The following is an 18,313-nucleotide window of genomic DNA, read 5'->3' on the forward strand; positions in this document are numbered from 1 at the left end:
TTGGGAGCTGGATATTATGTTTGTTCGTATTAAACCCGTGAAGTGATGAATCGATGACTGTTAATATATGAAAATCATATATGAACACTACTTAAACAGTGGTGGAAACAAGGCCTGGAAAAAATTCAGGTCTTCGCCAGGCCTTCAGTAGTGTTCCTTACTGCGAAGATCACCATCATATTCATTTCTTAAAGCGCAATTCACATGTTTGATTTTCATTTATCCACAGTCAGCGGGCCATAAGATCAGCAAACCGTGACAACGTAGTTTAATCTGGGTAAGACACTGTTTTATTCCTCGTTCTCGCTCATGCACAGGTTCATTTACTGCACTAGTATTCTACAAGAAATCATAGGAAGGAATGCTTAGCGTTCGCATTCTGCCGTTGTCGTCACTCAGCCGCCATTCGCTCTGTGGCAAGGATTGGACTAAAGACTCTGTAAGCAAAATAACCAAGAAAGTTCTCTTTAATAGACACATGATATGTCAGATTATATGAGAGTCATCCCCCTCTTCCCACCCCATTTGCCAAGTCTGCTGACTTTTTCCTTCCGTTTTTTTTTCTAAAACTGTCGTCAGCATATTCTATAACAGTGAAATCTTGCACATTATCGTTGGTGTCTATGGTGGCGTCAAGATGGAAAAAATACTAGGAATAGTAATCAAAATACTAATTTGTCATGTCTTTTCTACTTTGGTATTTATCTCGTAAACACAGCTACTGTGAAATGGTTTTGCAAAGGCCCCATCAATCTAGCTCATAGCTCTAGCTAATAGCTCGTTTAGTCGTCGCGTAAAGCGTATTTTTTCGCGTAGGGCCGTGAAATTTGTCGACGGATTTAAACCGACCAATCACGACCGATTTATGCTACTTGAGATCAATAACCAATAACATCACAGTAAAACTGACCAATCACTCAACACGAACCAGAATTGTAACACGGGAATGACCACCAACTCTTCGCTTAGGATAACTTCCACTGAGGTCGTCAAAATGTCATTCACTATTAGCTACCGATAACAGTCTTTCTCAGGACTTCTACCCCGAACGGTTAGATTTCAAGAGCAGCCCTCTCATTAAGCTTACCTCATCATCATCATCATCATCGATAAATTCATACACAAAATTGGTCCGCAATCCGCCCACACCATTCCAACAGTTTGGAGAAGTACCGTACTCGCTATAACTCTTTTCTGCATTTACTCCTGTCCAACATTCTCCGTAGAACTGTAATGCAAACACCTGACAATAGAAATAGTTGAGTCAAAACTCGATTGTAAAGTGTTCACTGGGTTTCCCGAACCGCGAAAGTATTTCATTGATATTTTTTTCAATATACTGCTCTGTGAGAAAATTCGTTGCACCTTCAAATGAAAATAATTGAGTCAAAACTCCATCGAAAACTGTTACTTTCCTAGATTAATTCGATATCTTTTACTGAGCTATACTGTTTCAGGCTAAGCGTTCAGTCAATAAAATGAAATCGAAATAAAAAATGGTGCGATAGTAGCGGAGGAGTGAAAAAGCGAAAGAGGTGTGGAACGGGTCGGGTCCTAAAACCTCCCGCGTTTTTTATTCTTCCTCTACGTGTAGCGCCGTTGAATATCGTGCTTTGTTTAACTAATTAGACTCTTAGGACAGGTTATTACTGAACTGGGTCTTATCATAGTGGTAGATTATTGTTAATTTCTACAATTTCCTACTCGGATGCCAGGGAAAATTTAACAGTTGGTCTTTGTTGAAAAGCATGAAGGAAGGCATCTTGAGTAGACCCTTTATTCCAAATTATGCTCCTACTTATGGTCGCCTTGGAAGATTTTGGTACTTTTTCTTAAAACATGCAAACAAGTCCCAATTATATATTTATTGTTAAAAAAGCATAGCATCTTTTCATTTTGAGTTTCATCCTTTCTCAGATAAAACATAAATAAATACTGCGCTTAATTACAGACTGGAGGCGGAGACTTCTCGTGGCAAAATTTACGATGTTAGTATAACGTTTCTCTTTGACGCCATAGAACGAACAGAACTGGGACCAACGCAATCTTTACTTCTGGTGTGCTAAGTCTTCTAAACGTCGAACGACTTACTATTGCGGTAACCATCTTCCCGAAGACGTTGCAAATTTGAAAATAGACTGAACTATGGATTGAACTGAAAAAAATAAATCTTATAGACCAAAAACATCATGACTCTGGTAATAATTCCTTCAAAACACTACAAATATGCTGATCATTCCGTCGATTTTCCAAATTATGCCAAAGTATGTTTGCACAATCTTTAAGGGCCTAACCTTGAGTGTAGAGTTCGTTTTCGTTACTCTGTGGGCGCATTCTTTGACAGTGTTTTCTATGTGACGCCAATCAATTTTTCCACGCATATTTGTCACTAAATCTGGAACAGCACGTAATTTCTTTGCGTCCTTGAAGCATCCCAAGGCTATGAACCGTTTGCCATCCGGGCTAAGAATGGATCCTGTATCGTAACAAGGTATGATAAATGATTATCAATGGTAAACTGGTTTTATTTACTACTCCGCTCCTGAGCAAAGTTTTAGGGTGGAATGAGCAGGCATAACTATGCTGTCGATGCCTTAGTGGGCAGTCTGTGTTGGGTGGTCTTGAAAAGTTTGTTACGTGTTGACTGAGGATCCAACCGCACCAAAGTGTGGCACATATCATAAATGTGTTTACATATCTACTTACCTGGGCATTCAATATCGGTGTTGCATTTTTCCTCTGTGGTGGGTTTCACGGCGTGGCTGCACTGATAGTCTGACACAGTTACCAGCATTCCATGCGCGTTCAGTTTCATGCACTTGAGACTGCGAGTCATTGTACCTCCTCCACATGACCGGGTGCACTGAGAACGATACAGAGTGAAAAATTTTGTATGCCATATTTTGGTTCGTTAGTTGCTGTTTTTCTTTGGCTGCTTGCAGAAACCGATGGGAAATTCGCTTTTGAGGAAGTTTCCGTTAAAACAACGCAGCATTAGTGGATAATTCTTTTAAACTAATTTGCGATCTCAGCTTAATCTTATCCTTGGAAGTGTAGTTAATGAAAATTTCGAACGGCGATATACTTCAAGATTATCACGGCTGACCTCCTTCTGTGTTTACCTCACTCCATGCTAAATGTTTCCATTCAGCCGGACAAGCGATCATGTTGCATTCCTGCTGTAGGTTTCCGACTGGTTTCTGCTCAGTACACGAGGATTCTTCAACAGTCTCATAATGTTCCTGACTTTTCTTTCGCCTGCAGACGATTGTTCTTAGCTGAATCCCCTTACCACAGGTTTTTGAACATGGCCGCCAACCTGACAGGTACCATCTACGAAATGAAAATCAGGAAAGAAAAAATTTCAATCGATCGTGAAAAGCAGTTCTCGGATTCCAATGATGTTGATTTAGTGAGGCGAAGGGACTCGTTTTGCCCGACATTTGATTTTTAAACAGGTTTATCTGAAGTTTTTCCGCGTTTAAAAGTTTGTGTCATTGCTTTCATACTCACTCCGGCTGACACGGTTGTGTATTGCAAACCTGCTGCATCGCTGGTTTGCCTCCAGACTTGAGGCAGACCTTGTCATTGACGTAACTGCCGTCATCTTTACGGACGCATTCAACAAGTCTTGTCCGGTATCCTGTTAATAAAACACAATTAACCTTGTTCTGCCTGTTCATCTTATCATCTTTGTCACGGAGATCAATAATTCTTTTGATTTCCTAGTTACCTTCATCTTCTTTAACAAAGGGAAGTCTTATTCATGACTTTTAATTGGGAAATTACTTTAAAGTAAAATATGATTATAATAAAGATTATAATCTCTTGCTTCACATAAACAAGGCAGAATCATAACCAATACCCATATTCTGGGAACGGAGTTCGTTTATATCAAATGAGACATTCAAATCCTTCCTATGATTGTCAATTGAATTTGTTTTCATTTCCTAGAATCAGGTGACATAAAAACTATCAGTGACTGCGGTATTTAGGATTTGTTTTTTCAATCTCGATTTCAGTTCTTTCCTAAAGTTTGAAACTTCAGGTTTTTGTAGGCTCTTCGTATTTTTTATTTTCACCACCTACCCTTAATTGTTTTTCTTAAAAATTCAGCCTTACCCAGTGAAAAACAAATTAGCTCTGCTTACTCGTTCATCTAAACGTAACGAGCAGATTGAATCTCATTACCTCCAGCGCAGTCTTGAGTGCATGCGCCCCAGCCTCCTATCTTCCATTTTACTTGGTCAGCAGTTACGTCGCTCCTTTGGGGCGATAAAAAGTGGTATTCCACCCCAGGATTTGCTCCTTCAATAAAAACATACTAGGAGAAAGAAACATAGAAAAAAAAAAAACTCACAGGTTTAATGTACAAGGAAGAGAAAATGATTTGAATTTTGCTTCTTTTACTTCTGCTACTTTTGACGTCAACCGTCGTTACCTCAGGGCCAGATCACTGAATATTTACCGAAATTCGTCCGTAGAATGCATTAATTTGTCCTGATCTATTCAAGCATTCGTGCTGATCTACCTGAATCCTCTCGTGCAGAACAATCGAGATTGCAGCTTGCCAAACAGGATCTTCTGTCTGCCTCATTTTGCACGTTGCAGGGTTGAAATAACGCAAAATCCACAGACATTGGACTAGTCCCTCCAAACTTTAAACTTTCGGACGTAATGAACCTGTAATTTCTCCTTACAGTATTTATACTAACACATCCGATGAGATGTTAATAGATGCAGCAAACTGGTATTGAGAATAGTCCAAGGTATTCATCAAAATTTTATCATCTTGATTGAACAAAAAAATCGCCTCGGCTACTTTCTCACAAAGAACACGAAGCAATTGCAACTTGAAGGGATAATCACAAATCATATCTTAGGGGTTTGACGGATAAAGTACGATGATGCGCCAAAGTTTCGAACTTCTGTAGAACCTGATAGCGGAGCTCCTGAACATGAGACACGCAAGCGGGGACACATACTAAAAAAGTATGTCGAATTATCAAAATTGGAACAGTTCGTCTTTAAGTGACCAGTTTTAATCTTTCCTAACACAAAGGTGCACTGTGCTTGCGCAACAAGCTGCATTGAGGATACAATAAACAGATTGCACGTCGATAGGTAGATGTGTGAGCTGGAGCTCCGCTATTAGGCCCATAACTAAATCACCACAAGTGCTAACCATGAGTTTCAATGCTTCTTTCGTCGGTCCTGGGATGTCAACTTCGTCCTTCCATACGTAGTCCTCGTGATCGTAGGCGACTTTAGTTCCAGCTGCCTTCACTACTGTGCTCCATGTATACGCCACGTTGTAAACCCACTTTCCATCTGCTGCTCTCTTAACCCCTGAAAATAATATGCAATATTTAAAAATTACTCCATGAGAGCGCGTTGGATATGAGATAGTAAATAGCCAACGAGGCGCTTAGCATCGAGTTGGCTATAACCTATCTTGTATCCCACGAGAGCGAATAGAATAATTGTTTTAATCAAATTTCATTAAATAATGACTGTTTGGTTATTTGGTGCCTCTTTTTAGCTCCGCGATGCGCAATGCATTTCCATATAGAGTGACTCAGAATATGAGCCGATAACCGGTTTTAAGAGAACCAATCAGAAGGCTAGAAATGCAATATTCGAAGTTGAAAATTGAATAATTAGCAATAACTGAGGGGAGCAGCGACAAAATTTTCCTTGAAAGCAGGATATTGAGCGATTTTTTTTATCCTCAATCGCAGTAACTGTTGATATCTATGGAATGAAAGTGAAAACGGTTTATTGAGAGAGCACTAATATAATAATTTGATATTCAACTCGGTTTGTATTATAAAAAAATTTTCTCCCAGTCACTTGTTTATTGCGTGTCAGATGCCGGATGATGTTACTTTATCATTTAAAAAGCAGGCCTCTCACCAAGCATGTTTTTCGTGCTTCCCTTGACTTTGGCAAAGACATTGGTAGAGCCAGCTGGAATGGTGATGATTTCGCCCGGCTTATTTGGACCTTGAAAGCAAAACGATTGATGAACATAAGCCCTAACCGATAACTTAAGAACAAGAGAAATGTCCTCATAATTATATACGTCGTAAACCGAGCGGCGAAAGTATATTTTCCGAGGATTGCACAATTATTTATCTAGGAATAGTCTTGACTTCGAGGTAAAGAGCTGCTACTCGGCCCAGAATGGGCCCCTAAATGGTACCCATTTTAAAGGACTTTAAAATGTTTCGTACTCCATCTCTTTATTTGTGGACTTAAGGTACTGTTGGCGCTTCTTTAGTTCCCTTTCAAACCTTCAGTTTGTCTAAAAAACTCCTTTAATTTCCATGATCGTTTCATCACCTTTGGCAATTACTATCAATCAAAGGAAGACGCTCCTTTAAGCGCACATGGACCTCAAAGACTTTAAACTGATCTAAACGATTATTCAGTGGTTGGGAAACGTATAGTTCTGTATACATTCATGCAACCCGAGCAAAGTCGAGATAGGTTGCGAAACCCATAGTAGCTCTTACTATAACCCTTGCGTTAAATGAAAATTATTCAGTTTTTTTACCCCATTTACGGTAGTTCTCTGTGTACAACCCACTAACGAAGCTGCAAGTGGAACTGTCGCCTCCGCAAACAGCACAATGGTCGTACTTCACGCCTGAATTTAATCTCATGTCACAACCAACGGGCTGGAAACAAAAAAAACCAGATCATTAAAAGGTAAACGAGTATCAGTTGGGGCTTACTAGTCAAAACGAGACGGATTGATTTTATCATGGATAAGGACCTTTTCCTCGATTTTTTCGCTAATTATCATAGGTATTATAAATTTAATGATCCGATCAGACTAAAATTTTATGACGGGACGTTCTTTATCAGTCTCCACAGCAGTTTTTACAAAATTTAATGACCAATGTCTTGAATTACAACCCTTGCTATTACTGAAAATCTACAATCTTTTGACTGTAATATTGTGACACAACTGTTGGGAGTTTTCCTCTTTTGTCTTAACTTGTGGTTTGCTTTGGTCTCGTTTTTGCCATGATGGCATCACGGTTGGACTTCCGTGGAAGCTTTTGTAGACAACCTTGCAAGAGAACTAGACTCTTTGAAAAATGAACCACTTATGGAGGTATTTAGGCACCGCTCAGCAAAGGATATGAAAATGGGAGCGAGAAGCTAACAATGCTTCTACATTACTGGAACACCGGAGTCGACAGCACAGGAAAATGTGACATGTTTGTCTTTCCTCAGTGTGCTTCGTGTGTCAGTTCCCAATTTTTAAATTTTACCTGGCAAACTCCTTCAATGCAAACGTCTTTGCTCATGGGGTTACTGTTGCATCGAGTGCCGTCCTTGACGCGGCCTCGAGGTGTTGCATAGCTTCCTCGTCGGCATTCTAATATGCAAGGATCTGAAAAGCGAGTTTTTTTTGGTGAAATACATTTTCATTTCAGTTAAAACTACATTTTATTCTGACTTGAAGTACATGCTACTAAGTGAAGAAAACGATTTATTACTGCTAGTAGATTTTCTCTTATCCATTTCGCTTTTTTCGATCACCCTCTCTGATAGTTTGAATTGGCATTTAATCTATTCATCACATCAATTACTACTACATTCACAACTGGAAGCAGCTGAAATAATGTACGACAAGAATCACAAATAATATCTTTGAAAAAATCGTTGATTAACTCTTCCTTTTTTCTGACCAGAGAAAACGATTTAATCATCTCTGAAACATTTTCAGTTACATTCTTGGCTGCTTAGCCTCTCGTGACGTAAGATACGTACCTGATCCCCAGTGCACCACGGATTTCGGATCAAAGGCCTGGCACTGAGTAAGTCTATAATCTGTGGAGCCTTCAGGGCAAGGCTGTGGGCAAAAAGTGTAATTATGCTGAAAATTATCCGTGTTTGGATTTAAGGATGATACATAAGATACTAAGTAACGATTTTGTAAACTGAACTAATTCACGCCCAGTCGGAGCCTGTGTATGATGGTTTTTCATTACCTTTGTGTTACACATTTCCCATGATCCTTTGTTTGATCCTTCACAGTTTTTACCACCATTCTGTGGCCTAAAAAATAATATTGTTGCGAGAAATTACCATGCGATAGTCCCTTGACTGATTGCTGACGATTGACAAAATGTTTTGGAACAAATTGAGCTATCGCAAATCAAACCAGGACAAGACAAAACAAGAACAATAAACAAGTATTTATCAGGTAAAGGGTTGTTTGCTCACCGATCGTTCTAAAGTCTTGTACGTTAAGACGTATTGGCCAGTTTTGCCGAGATCTTATCAGCTGAGGGACTCAAGTAGCATAAATCTTTCGTCATTCATAGGATCATTTTTGATCCGTCGATAAGGTTTGCTCGTTCTGATCGGTTTGTTTGTTTCGTTGATTATGTCAATAACACTAATGGTTTGTTATTGCTCACGACAACAGTCGTTCTCAGGCTTCCTCTCACTTGAATGATTAGACTGCACGATTAACTGTTATCGCTGGGTTCAAACTTCACTGAACAGAACAAAACAAAAAAAACCTTAACGAAGTACATGGTCATTTAGATCCTCAGTAATATTGCTTAAGAAAGAATTAAGCAGCAAAAATTAGAGTAATGGCTATCCCTACACAGGGTTGGTGCATGATCTTGTTTTCCAGGTCACTCCGCCACCGCAAGTTTGTGTGCATGAGTGGGTGTCCACCCAATCACTCCATCCTCCGTCAATCATCGCAGAGCCGTCATCCTCACATTCACCTTTAATGCACCACTTCAAAAATAAGAGAAAGTAAAAATTATGGTATACTCGAAGAAAAATTATAATCCCTCAGTGAACGAGGTCTCCATGATCACATCTGGAACAGTGATTAGTCTGCCGCAAACGTAAGGGTCTAGTAGAATTTCCGTTACACATACAGATTGCGCGGTCTATTTTTTCAAGATTTACTTTATTGGTTAGAGAGCTTATTCAAGGAATTGGTTGGCTCAGCTCAGCTTAAGCTCAGCCGTTTTACGAGAAGCAAGAGATGTAGCAGCAAGTTCAAATTCAGTTGTTTTGAGCTTTTTTACTTACGTGCCTATCACCACATCTCGTGCCATCGACAGGCGGAGCTCCACGAGATATACATTTATACCCATCGTTGGTGCAGTATAAGACACCACAGTCAGCCTAATGAAAAAGCAACCACAGGCCTTTTGAATTTTTCTCAGGTCTCATCTCATAAGCTTTCAAAGTGTTAAACCGTAATGTTTTGAAACCCTTCTCTTACATTCGTTTTACGCACGTGATTGACTTTAAGTGTTAGGTTTGTCAGTATTATCGCAACTGAGAATTGATAAAAGTAAGTCTGCTGACGAGACTGACAATTTTAGTTGTTGTAGGTTATTCTGTTGTATTGTTGGCCCCCCTCCCCTTGCCCAGAGGAGCATGCCATACCATCCCAGTATTTCAGCCAGTACCCACTCGTGCTTTTGTAAGGGGAGAGGCACTATGAGGGAAAATTTCACTGCCCAAGAACACAACACAAGCTTTCCACTATTCCAGACAGAAACATTTTAACATGCAACCAAACAAATGAATTACATCAGAGTCGACAGATTACTTGAGATTACCTTCCGTGGCAGAATTTCTGATAGAAAACAGAAATAAGCAACTTTTTTTTTTATCTATGTCTCTATATCACTGAGCTTTTTCTATTTATTTCAGATTTGTGACCATGACCTTTATACTGACAGACGGTAATTCGGTAGCTAGCACTCGGACTATTGAACTCGGAATGAGATAACAAAGTGAACGCGTTCGTCATTCTTACTTTTGCACGAGCTCGCATGAACAAAAGTTTCCCTGTCAAAAACTATTGTTGCTAACCAGGAGGTCGCAGGTTTGACTCTTATTGAAAGCACTCGGAGTTATTTTTCAAGTACGCCTGTGTTATTCACTTAAAAACATCATCTTTCAATTTTTACTTACTTTCCTCTGGGGACAATGAAAGTATCCTTGACCAAATTGCAACCTACACTGTAGTGTAGCGTTCACAATCTGTCCCGGTAGCTTCTTGTGGAAGACGCTGGGCATTTCTGTGAAGTTATGTGGGTTGTCATCCAGACATTCCGAACCAGATCCACTGTCAGGAAATACCACACCTAGAGTTTTATTCTCAGAGCAGAACCTGACTTTTAGCCCATCCTCTTACATGAGGGGCAAGGGTGTAGGAAGACCCTTCTTGAGTTTTCTGAGCCACGTTTTAGCTTAACTGATTTTCTATTCTGCCATAGATTCGTCACTATTCTACGTTTAAATTGTAATTATAATTATTATGTTTGCTAGAAAGAGTCGATCATATAAAAGGGCTTTTGGTCTCTCATGAGCTTCTTTGCCACTTTTAATTACCCTTAACACTTGATAAATAAATTTCTGGCTAAAAAATTAATAAATGAAAAAAATTTAAAAAATAGATCGTTTTTAGCCTTTGACAGAAAGCCTTCGATAAATATTTAAGATTGGGTGTCTAAATTGTGAGCCGCAACACCACTGAAGGCACGCTATCTTTTGAGGAGGTCGAGAGGGTTTCCTAGTCTTACAAATTATCAATCTTCCTCGTGGTCCTCCCTCCCTCTCTCAAGGAGGTGAGGAGGGAAAAGAGAGCACCCTAAGAGTAAAAATCTTTTCTTAAAAATTGAATGGAATTACGTAGAAAACATACAATTGGCTACAAGCCTTCACATCAGCTTTCCTCTGCATTTTACTCATTCATTATAAGAACAGCTGTGCTTGATCATGTATATTCTGTTTGAAACTATTGGGAGTACTTTAAGATATAAATCAAAATAATCTAATGTTCATCATTCAATGCTGTTGATTGTTTGTCTTCCAATTGGAATTTTCGTTTCGCTGTTCAATTTCTCAGAGCCTTTTACCAACCTTCATCTCTGTTAATTTTCAAATCCCAGGATTTAGTACTTTCTCGTATATATACTTACGTGAGAAATTCTTGAATGCGAGTACGGCTGCAATTTGACCATTTGAATGCATTTTCCCCGTCGCTTACGACGCTTGCCATGATATACCCGTTGTTGCACCGCTCTTCATCATGACCCACGCCAAATCTACATGGAAGATAATGACCAGCTCCCAGTTGGCTTGTTAGCTCAGTTGATAGAGCGCTGCACCGGTACCACAGAGGTCATGGGTTCAAATCCCGTACGGGCCTAAATCTTTTTCAGGCCATATTCCAACTACTAGTTCAGTAGTGTTCATAACTGCGAGGATCGATTCTATATTCTTCTTTTCAACTGCAGTGCATATATATAATTTTCATATTTATATTCACAGCCATTATTCACCACTTGGAAGGTTTTGTTTGGATCCAACATAATGACCAGATTCCAACTAGCTTGTTAGCTCAGTTGGTAGAGCGCAGCACCGGTATCGCAGAGGTCATGGGTTCAAATCCCGTACAGGCCTGAATTTTTTCTAAGTACGAGGATCGATTCTATATTCGAAGGGTAATTAAGTGTTATCAACTGAGTTGAGAACGTAAATTGGCCACCGCAAAGAGTTTGAAGGCTGACGTTTCGAGCGTTAGCGACTGACGAAGGGCTGACGCTCGAAGCGTCAACCTTCAATCTCTTTAAGGTGGTCAATTTACGTTTCCAATTCAGTTAATAACACTAAATTACCCACCGACGCAGCACCACAGTTTCTTTAGATACCCACGCCCTAAATGCAGATAAGTTGCTCAAGACTGCAGGGGCTGTCGGATGAACGAGATTATCCAATTGCACCGTTCGGTATCGCAAAAGAAGTGTATTTATAAAGTCTTTTATTTTATGACTAATACAACAAGTAGTAGATATTATTTATTTGGACCCGTTATCCCTCGTAATTTTCCTGCTAACTGTTCATCACTGATATATATATATATATACTCACGTGTGAGCTGTTTCATGAGCGATAATGATGGCTGATGTTAGGCCAATGTCATTGTTAACAGTTTTGCCAAACTGTGAGGAGCAAGTAGAACCCACGGCAGCTAAACCTAAAAATTGATTAAATGATGAAGTCTTTTGTTCTTAAAAGCTAAAAATCAATAATGTTCGTCTCGTTTTCTGTGTAAGGCAGTAAAAGAGAGTAAACCGAAAGTTAAAAGAATAATTGAAAAATGGAAAAACATTTATTCAAAAGTGATAAGGAGCTGGTGGAGGTCTTAATTCTCATGTCTAGGCTCTGACACGACGATCTAATCGAGGCAAGAATTTCTGAAAGTTAATCTCGAAAAACGTTCATTGTATACTACAAAAATTGGAAAGGGAAATCGATTCAGAGGTGTAGTAACATGACTGACACAGAATTAAAAATCTTTATCGATTTAGACAACAACTCATCCGTTTACCTCCAAAGCCATCCCTGTGAAAAAAAAGAGGACTTTGTTTTAGGTTTCCGCTCACTGTAAACTCTGATTGATCCAAATAAGTCGTCCAGCGGGGATGAGTTAGGCATTCTAGGCTTACGTTTTCGTTTGAAAGAAAAACCTTTCGAAAGCAGACCTAACCGAAAAGCACTATTTTATTTATTTTTTTGCGTGATAAAGCCCTACGCATTAAAATATTTCTAAGCATGTGAAACGTTGCATAAACTTCCCTCAGGCTGGGCGTGGAAAAGATAACAATTTGGAAGTTGTTCCAGAATAAGTCACCGCTTTTTTTGGAAACAAATATAACCCATCCTAGCCCACTTACTCTGTGTCTTTGGATGATGCCCCATTAATAAAAGAGTTTATAATTGTTACTCACCCTGTCAGTAATATAACAATGTCAGCATGTTTAGGATCGTCGTCTGACTCTGGCAGGCTGTCACCCCAAGCTTTCACTTTACTTAGTCTGACATGATTGGAAGCTGAAGAATCGTAACCAAACTGAAAATTGATTGGTAGAGATCATTCACTCAATGTCCGCTCTCTGACAGTGCTTACTGGATGTTATAAAAGAAAGATTTGTAGAAAAATAAACCAATAGAAAAAATTATCAAAACAAAGTAACAAAATCTGGAACAAAAATAAAATTAGAAAAAAACACACTGGGGTTACACACTCAGAAGCAGTGGCTATTCAAATGCACACAATAATTTTCCTAACATCCTTGTGACTACGTTTACGAACACTCATTTAATTTCCATTTACGACTATGGTGCTTTAATCTGCACCGGATATTGCTTGATACTTGTGTTACAGAAATCATGTATCGCTCAGTTCTTTGGAAAGATATCAAATAAAAAGGTTATTGCCACAATCACCTGGAAGAAAATGATCATTTATCACAGTGAAGGACACTGTTCATAAAGAATGAAAGGATGTCATTTTGTTTTCACGTGTTGAATAGGCAATGGTTGCCAGTAGCCAGAATCGACTAACATATCAATGATCTATTCTGTAGACTGACAAAACACCAGAATGATCCAATGCTTACGTAAAGATCCTTACAAGAGGGTAGCTAGAGGCATCGTTTTTGAAGAAACACAGAAAAACAATCCAAAGAGACAACCTTACCCCATCTTTCTTGATCTCCAGTTTAACTACCACCAATGATACCTTTTTCTCTCCAACACTTTCGTCGTGAAACATGCTATCGACCTGACAAGTTTAATAAAAAATGAGAATACAAGATTTAAGATGCATTCCAAAAATTAGGTCATTGAAAAGGGTTTTATTTCAACTAAGTTTAATACGAGAGAAATGCACTGTAAGACAACAAAAGAGTAAGGTTTCTTTACCAAGTGGATCAACATGAGGAGATGTCTTTCCAGATTTTCTTCCCCACGATTTTTGACCACCAAATCGTCTGCTACTATGGCAACTTCTAAATGCTTATGTGATACTGAACGTTTAATTTCCAAGCTTCTTTTCATTCTCTCGTGAGAATCTGTGTTGCAAAACCAAGGTTGATTAGAATTACAATGTTTCACGATTTGGAAGTTTTATATTGTTGGTTTCCCCTTAGGCGTTATCAGTATGTATTCTACCTGATATGTCACATCCTCTACCGATGACATCTCCTAGCGATATTTTAAAGATCAAATGAGGCTGCGCACCACTAAATGACCCATAATCCTTTGCGAGGTGATTGGGTAGTGGCTGTATAAAGAGTGCCTGCTTTATAAGGTTGATCATACCACTCTAAGAAATAAAGAGAGTTAACAATTATGTTTTGTCATCTCATAGGAAGCTTATAGCATGTCATACACGGAAAAAGAGCTTTACTTTAACGTAAAGCAAAAACAGGAACATTTACACTCATTACTCATTGAAGTCTAGATATTTATACCAATCCATCGTGGTTGCTGACGGCAACTACAGAACCAGGACGGGACACTACATGGCCTCTATAGAAGGTATTCTTAGGTGGTGCGGCGTAGGATTTGCTCCCGTTTTCATGGACTGTTTCTACAATAGCTCCAGGGGCCAGTATATGTCTTGATTTGGTGACATTCAAATGGAGTTTGAAACCAAACGCTTCCATGTTATAAAACCAGTTGTTGGGTTGATCTGTGCTTCGCTTCCTGCGACTACGTTTGTGAAGTTCATGAGAAAGAAATTCCCCAGTTTCGTCTGCTTGGAATGGCGAGATGACTTCATACTCAGGCACTAACGATGACAATAATAAAACATAACAGTCATTTGATAAAACACGAGTGCAAATATATAACAAACAATAAATACGACAAGATGAGCAGTGTTTGTTAAGTTTCTGATACAAACTGAGAATTTCAATGCAGTATGGGAGGGGTGGGAGGATTTTGGTTGTCTCACACTAACATTTACGTGATCCCCCTGAGGCTCTGTGGTATTTCAATTTGTGATCCCCCCTCTGTTCCCTCTGAAAAAGATTTGATCGCCCCAAAACCCTCCAAACCCACTTCTCTCAGGCGATGAATAAAAAGGGGCCCCGAAATGAGAAAAATAATTACATTGAATACGGACCTTCTGAGTGGGAGTTCGCTCCAAAATAGTTTGATATCTCCCTTTTTGTCATTCGATGATGGAGTGCTGGAACCTAATCACAAGATCATGAAAAACTTTTATTGGCATTTTACAACTACTTTCAGTATAGCATGTAAACCTCGGTTCGCTAGACTCAATTTGTCCATCAAGATCGCACTAAAAACGTCTGGGGTCCAAGAAACAAAGCTTCGCACTTTGTGTAGTGGACGTAAATGTCGCTGGTTGGAAGTGGCATTTTGAGATGCGCGAATGACGCGAGGTTTGAGTCTCTGGGGCAAGCTTTCCTAAAGGGCTCGCTTTTAGTTTTCAAAAAGGTGGGATCTTCCATTTTGAAGACAGACTGGCCCCTAAGGAATTAATTGTCTCAATCGCAGTAATTATGTTTACATAAATGATTCACTCTTTAACAATAGCTATGGTGAGATCACCCGTAGACGTCGAAAACGCAATAATGAAGTTTTGATTTTCGTGACAATGAGACATTTTCAAATCAAAATCTTATGAATACCTTTCGGTTGATGGTAGACGTGACCGATTCTAGGAAATAAAAGCAAAGTATTGTTATATCTCACTGTCACACGAAACGATAATAAAGCTATGGTTTTCAAATATAATTTTCATACCTGAAACGATACTTAGAACAACGCCCACTTGTACTAGAATTTTAGTCACAGAGAGCATTGCTGCCGAGGATTCTGAAAAGAAAAGTTGAGAAAAATTTTTGTGATCATGTGGATCATGAGGGAACCGACAGTCCTAGACGTATATCTCTTAAGCAATGCACCATTTCTTTGTGTAATTTCAAAGATTCTAGGGTTTGCTTGTAACTAACTAACTGTACAACGCTTCAGTTAGCGTAGTGCGAGGCGTTGGTGATTTGAACTCCATTTAGTCGATTTAATTCAGTTTAGCGACAGACCAAAGTTTGCATATCTGCATAAACTGCATAAAAGTTAGTGAGCTTAGCATTATTTTAAATCTCATGAAGAGCAACAGAACTTTTAAACCGAAGCCTTCTTGAAAGCTCTTGTTTAGGACAGAAAAGTATATCAGCCTATTCTGTCAAAACTCGTTAGGACCATATCCGTAATAGTTTATCCTTTTCGCCTTGTAGATGCTTCATTTTTATCAGAAATTCTGAAAACTGCGAAGAAAAATCTTTTTGTCATCACCTGTTCTCAAACGCGAAATCTTTTTATAGTAGTAAGAAGGTGAGCTAAGAGCAGTGCGTATAAGTACAAAGTGCATTCCCGTGCATCTATAGGCTCGCCGTTGTGAAATATTTCCATGAATTAGTTACTTTTTAAGAATTTTGAGTCCAAAAGGAATGTAATGGTCGAAACAAAAGCCATCAAGTTTTAAACAGATTACACAATTAAGAGTGAGATTTAACTGAAAGTCAAGGCAACATTGGGTGAGTTTCGACATTAAATATGATCTTCTTTGAGTCGAACTCAATATAGAGGTAGATTTCTAAGCGAAGCAATGACAAATCAACTGTAAGACTGGGCTTCACTACCACGAAACTGGAGCCAAGCTGATTTCAGAATAAGTAACTTATTGAGATTTTGGAAAAATAGACTTAAGAATGTTTTCCTCATCCCAGAACATGAAGGTTGTGGTTTTCACCTCAAATGGAAATGGCGAGATCAATGAAATTTAGCCGCACAAGTCCGTCTGTTAGTTTGCAGCTAATAAATTTGAAAATTAAAATGGCGAAAGCTTCTCTGAACAACAGAATATTCTTTGTAAAGTAAAAGATAGACCAAGAAAAGCACAACGTTACCTTGTTGTATGCAAAAAAGCTCGCGCAGTAGTCTAATTCAAAGGGGACCGAGACTGCAGTAAAACAAGAACATGAGAAAATTTCCTTTCATTTCGCTAAAAGGCAGATGTTATTTGTGTTTGTTAGCGGAAAAAGCAATGTAAATTAGGCTTGTCTGACAAAAACGTTTAAACTGTTTTGTACATAGAATGTCAGTTTTTTAGAGAGTAATTTTATTTCCCCCGAAAACTATGTGGGATAGTAGAGCACTTACCCAAATTTTGCAGACTGGTTTGTTACTGTTTTATCCTGAAAATCTTGTTGCCATGTGTTGATTCTCAAATGAAAATTTTCTTTCGTGAGGCTAGTATTTATCAATATTTATGCCTTGGAAGGGTATTTCAAACAAAAAGTGTCAATTTTTTATTGACATTCACTGAGTTAATCATTGCCCTTAACAATTCAGTCTTTAAGTACGCCTGTCAAGGTGAGCTGCGCCTTTATATTTTTTTTGAGAATTTTTGACTAAACGACCCAATGCAACGAGAATTGCCTTCTTTGAAGTAATTGGCACTTTAGGTTCTGAAAGCTGATACTTGCAAAGGCATGGAATCGCAGGAAATCGGGCAAATATCAAAGAACGAGAACAAACAGAAATGATTCATGTAGACCCATTTCAAATTACACGCAAATAGAATTCTAAACCGCTGCATTTCTCGCAAGTGTTGTAGTTATTCATTTAAACAAAACGAAAAACATACAGTACTGATGACAGACTTGTCTGCAACTAACTGCAGTAACACATCTCTTGCTATAGCTTATATGTTCTCTAAATAATTTTCTTAACACCCGGTAAGTCCGGATAACATTCAACGACAAAAAGTAAACAAGTGCAATAACATTTATTTGATTTCTCGCTCCAACACTTTTCCAATTGTTAAAACCGCGCCAGCTTCTGTCATTGTGGTATTCAACTAAGTAACACATGAATTAAAATCCCTGGAGTCACAGCATATTCTTCAATGCAATGAAAAGTTTGTCTTATCCTTGAAATGTGCCTCCCTATTGAAGAAAAGCCGAAAAATCTCTTCGAAACAGGTTGACACCATCTTTTGTTGCTAATTGATCTTTCTCACGTTGTAATGATTTATGGAAAGCCTAGGTATCCTTGCTCTATCTTTAGATCAACAATGCCGAGTTATTCCAATTCCACTTACCTCTTTATCCAATATGTAGATCAAATCTTGCCAACAATTGTGAAAAAGGGCTGTCGAATCATGTGAGAAGACGAGGAGATCGACTGTATTTGTTTTAGTGCTGAATGACAGAGTATTTCCAGTGTTTACAGACCAACCAGGTGCCTATTGTTGACTTTCAGGTACATTTTGTCTTAAATGTGAAAACTGGTGAAATACTGAAAGAATCAATACTCTTAAAATTATTCCAAAGCAACTTATTTTTAAATGTGAAAACTGAACGAAGGATTCCAGCTGTGTTTATACGAAAGGGGTGTTCACGACGTTGTATCTTAAGTCAGCACCTATACT

At 38.7% G+C, this 18,313-nt stretch overlaps 1 protein-coding gene across 3 annotated transcripts; it reads right to left on the reverse strand.

Annotated features, from left to right (window-relative positions):
• Positions 1–273: 273 nt before the first annotated feature.
• Positions 274–18,075, reverse strand: LOC131797600 (A disintegrin and metalloproteinase with thrombospondin motifs 6). Of its 3 annotated transcripts, none has more exons than XM_059115239.2 (28): positions 17,984–18,075; positions 15,625–15,696; positions 15,510–15,538; positions 14,981–15,053; positions 14,325–14,644; positions 14,023–14,176; positions 13,774–13,922; positions 13,550–13,633; positions 12,798–12,919; positions 12,398–12,411; positions 11,938–12,043; positions 10,986–11,111; positions 9,976–10,129; positions 9,079–9,174; positions 8,636–8,775; positions 8,010–8,076; positions 7,789–7,870; positions 7,287–7,408; positions 6,560–6,683; positions 5,917–6,006; positions 5,186–5,349; positions 4,192–4,324; positions 3,514–3,643; positions 3,123–3,333; positions 2,707–2,863; positions 2,295–2,476; positions 1,088–1,243; positions 274–437 (listed from the first exon to the last, which is right to left on the reverse strand). In XM_059115239.2, the coding sequence occupies exons 2-28, from the start codon at positions 15,680–15,682 to the stop codon at positions 429–431; spliced, it is 3,252 nt and encodes a 1,083-aa protein (XP_058971222.2). In that variant the 5' UTR covers positions 15,683–15,696; positions 17,984–18,075; the 3' UTR covers positions 274–428. The 3 variants fall into 3 exon arrangements, with proteins under 3 accessions (XP_058971222.2, XP_058971224.2, XP_058971221.2); XM_059115241.2 differs by lacking the exon at positions 17,984–18,075 and adding an exon at positions 17,041–17,071; XM_059115238.2 differs by lacking the exon at positions 17,984–18,075 and adding an exon at positions 16,788–16,884.
• Between the last annotated feature and the right edge of the window lie 238 nt (positions 18,076–18,313).

Source organism: Pocillopora verrucosa, chromosome 6 (genome assembly GCF_036669915.1).
Source record: "Pocillopora verrucosa isolate sample1 chromosome 6, ASM3666991v2, whole genome shotgun sequence".
Classification (NCBI taxonomy): Eukaryota; Metazoa; Cnidaria; class Anthozoa; order Scleractinia; family Pocilloporidae; genus Pocillopora; species Pocillopora verrucosa.